We start from the raw sequence: 4,072 nt of genomic DNA on the forward strand, positions 1-4,072 counted from the left end.
CCCGGCCCGTTCGACACCTTTAATACATATCGGATCACAGTCATCTTTTGTTTTAGATAGCATACTACATTTGCTCGAACGCAAAAATACTTTCTTATTTTTTTTCTTTTAATACGTAAGTATCTAATAGGTTCCTTTATATGAGGATATTTATCTTCTTTGAAGGGTAATTTTATACATATCAAATCACAATCATTATTTTTATTTTAAATAGCATATTATATTTGCTCGAACTCAAAAAATACGTTTCTATTTTTTTTCTTTAACACATAAGTATCTAATCGATTTCTTTATATATGGATACTTATCTTATTTGATAATATTTGTACAAATCAAATCACAATACATAATTAACTCTCAATACAGTCAACAAAAACACATAATTAGTTAAAAATTTAATAATTACTCTATAAGAATAGAAAATTATATATATATATATATATATATATAATAAATTAAAGAATATATTTATATAATTTTTTCTAAAAATTAATACTAACGCGCGACCTTACATTTTTTTTCGCTTTCTAAGCATGCTCCTCAAAATCCAAATAATTCATACGTAGATATTTACAAATGGATAAAGACGTACGTGTGAAAAGATGTCAATTTTGACCAAGGCATATTCATTTTTCTCTTACTATATAGTAGTACTTCTTTTTATTTTAAAAAATTATATTATTAAATCTCCTTACCCCTATATAAACTCCTCATTCAAACACCAAAAGAATTACAAAGTTTTTTTTTTTTTTTCATTACACAAAATTATTCTTATGTTATCGAATTCCGCCATCACGACTATCACCACCACCAGCATGAAGAACGACGGCGATGAAAAAACATCTATCATCGATGTCCATCCCGACATAATCCAAACCTTAATTTTAACGAAACTCGACGGCCCAACTCTTATCTCCGCGAGTGTTTCTTCTTCGAAACTTTACAATCTTTGTTGCGACGATCATTTGTGGCGAAAAATTTGTAACTCTTATTGGCCTTCTACTTCCGACCCGCTTATCGAGAACATCATCTCTACCTTTCCATCCGGTCACCGTTCATTTTTCTCGGACTCTTTTCCGTCCATAATTCGAAAACCCCTCGTCGGAAAACACCCACGTCAGCATATTCCGGCGCCGGAGTTGACCTCGGCGGTGGATATTCACTACGACGGCAATGTATTGTTCTCGAGAGCTTTGATTACCGAGGCGAAAACCGGGTGGTTTATGAGCTCCCCTTTCAGAATTGAGCTGTTGGGTCATGAAGAAACTTTTCCGACGCCGGAGAAATTTTCCGACGGCGGTGAATGTCGCCGGAATTTAATGGAGAAGATGAAATTGAGCTGGATTTTGATTGATCAAACTAAGAATCGAGCGGTGAATGTATCGAGTATGAAAGCGGTATCGGTCAAACGACATTGGTTAACCGGAGAATTGAAGGTTAAATACTCGACGGTGATAAATTCCGGCGCCGGTGCCGGTGCCGGAGAGTTGTTACAATGTGGGATAGTTGTCACGTGCGAAGGAAAAGAAGGAGGTGACTTACACGTGCGAGAAGTGAGTATGCAAATAGAGGATATGGATGGTAAAGTTTTATGTGGAAAGGATAGTTTGGTAATTTTACGTGACGTTATCGAAGGAGGAAGGAAAAAAAGAAATGAAAATGAAATAAAAGAAAATTACGAGAATTTTTTGGAATTAAAGAAAAAATGGAAAGAAAGGAAACAAATAAAGGAAAAAAGACTGGATATGGCATGTATAGCAAGCGGAATTACGATATTTATTGCTTTTTGGACTTTGATTTTGGTTGGTTCGAAAAGTACTGGGAGTTACTTTGGTTAAAAATGACAGTTCGGTGGACTAACATTTTTTCTATGTGTGAAGTTTGGAGAAATATCGAACTACAGAAAAATTTGTGACGTTCTGACCAGATGACGACAAATTACTCTAAAGCTTTTCTTCTCATTATTTTAGTTTAGTTAGAAAAGTGAAAAAAAAGTAATAGCTTGAAATTATTTTATTTCATTAATTTTTTTCTCAATAAAAAAGCATACAAAAGACACATATATTGTCAGATTTCTTTTTTCTTTATTGACCAATACAAATATATGAAAATCTTATGTTTGGGTTGTGTTTAGTAATAGCCTTTTTTTTTTTTTTAATTTCCTTGATAAATAATTTAAAAATAAAACTTTTAGCTATTTTCTTATTATTATTTTGGAATTTCAAATTTTATAAGCGAAATTTCAGAAAATTCACTTTTCGCTTTCAATTCCTTAATATATAATTCAGAACTAGCATTTACTGTCTCCTTTTGGTCATATCTTCGAAAATGATTATTATTATAAAATTTTATAATTATGACTATGTTTTAATTGAAGCGACTGCAAAATAGCTATTTTGAAGTCGAAACAAAATCAACTTCAATTCGAAAGAATTTTCAAATACAAAATGATCTCTTTTCCTCGAAAAAATTTGAGATAACCATCCAGTATCCCTTCAAAATCCGAATTATGAGCGTCCTTTGTGCTAACGTGAAATCTTTATTACATAAAATAAAACTCACGTTAAAGGTATCGTGTCAACTAAAAAGGTTGACAAAAGATGTTACGTCAGCTAAAATGATTGACAATAATACGCAAAAATATAGTTTAGAGGATAATAGGACTCCCGTAAAGTTGAAACGTGTATAACAAATTTGGACATAGTTCAAGAGATACTAGATGCTTATCTAAAAAAAATTTGGAACACAAATTTAGCAATTTGGTGAGCAATAAATATAGTATAAAGATGTTGTTAATAGCCTATTATTATTAGAAAGATATGTCTAATCTAGGGTTATATTTATATAGTCCACATTTTGTTTTTTGGAAGTCCTTTATGTTGGCTGCCCAATTTAATTGACTTTCTACCAAATTGACCAAAAATAGAGGTCACGCATCTAGAAAGAAGATTAAGATTTATTAACTGAGAAATTTCTCTTTATTAAGTTTTTTTTTAAAAAAATAAAAAATAAAAACTGGACTCAAATCCGAGGCCTGAAGAATTGTATTCATGGGCAAACAACATAAATCTCGACAGTTTGAAACTTAATTACAGAAAATTTTAACATTATGCATAATTACTGAAAATCCCGAATGTGGCCTATCAAGATATGTAATTAGCTCCCGATACATCCAACGAAGATACATTTTTCTTTTGTAAAGATACATAATTAACTCCTGATACATTTTTTTTAATTGTAACTCTGTCGAGATACATAATACATCCAACGAAGATATATTTTTTTCTGTGTAGATACATAATTAGCTCCCGATACATTTTTTTCGACTTTGAGTCTATCGTGATACATAATTAGCTTCTGATACAACGAACAAAAATAAATAATTAATTAAAAGTTTTATAATTATTTTGTACGAGTGAAGATTTATATAAATATGGTAAATTGAGGTGTGTGTTTATTTTATTTTTCCTACATTCATACCACCACAATTTTTTATGGTGATTTCAGAATATTAGATAAACGTGATCTCAAAGTCTATTATCTTTTCGTTTTATTTTATATGGAGATATTTACTTGAAACTGGTGTTTTAAAATAATTAAAACTTTTTACACATTCAAAAAAAAAAAAAAACTCTTAAAAATTTGTGATATTATCAACGTCATGACATTTTTAGTATTTAAAAGAGAATTTCATTAAGAATGAAAGGAAAATTCCAGAATTTAAAAGTTTCCAGATAGAATATAAAAAATAAAGCAGATATAACTTAAATCCTAATTATTATAGATTATTCCCACACTATTAGGACACATTGCCAAACCCAAATTTATTACAATCACAAATTGGTGTATTGGTATGATGAAAATGATTTTGAGAAAAAAAAAATACTACAATAGCAATTAACAATGTATTCAGTAAAATCTCACAAATAAATTTAAAGAGGATAAAATATTTATATGTTTTACCATTACCTCGTGGAGAAAGGCTATTTCCGAAAGTTTCAGAAGATAACATATCTTTTGAATTTATTTTTCATTATTTGATTGGAAGTAGAAAATGATCTATCGAAAACAG

At 30.0% G+C, this 4,072-nt stretch overlaps 1 protein-coding gene across 1 annotated transcript; it reads left to right on the forward strand.

The window, feature by feature from the left end:
- Positions 1-816: 816 nt before the first annotated feature.
- Positions 817-2,072, forward strand: LOC107848345 (F-box protein At2g27310; the record flags this gene model as incomplete). The annotated part of the gene is given in 1 exon segment (XM_016693096.2): positions 817-2,072. A coding segment is annotated over 1 exon segment (1,022 nt), but the record flags the coding sequence as incomplete, so codon positions are not given.
- Positions 2,073-4,072: the final 2,000 nt, after the last annotated feature.

The sequence above is a fragment of the Capsicum annuum genome, chromosome 11, assembly GCF_002878395.1.
Source record: "Capsicum annuum cultivar UCD-10X-F1 chromosome 11, UCD10Xv1.1, whole genome shotgun sequence".
In the NCBI taxonomy this organism is placed as follows: Eukaryota; Viridiplantae; Streptophyta; class Magnoliopsida; order Solanales; family Solanaceae; genus Capsicum; species Capsicum annuum.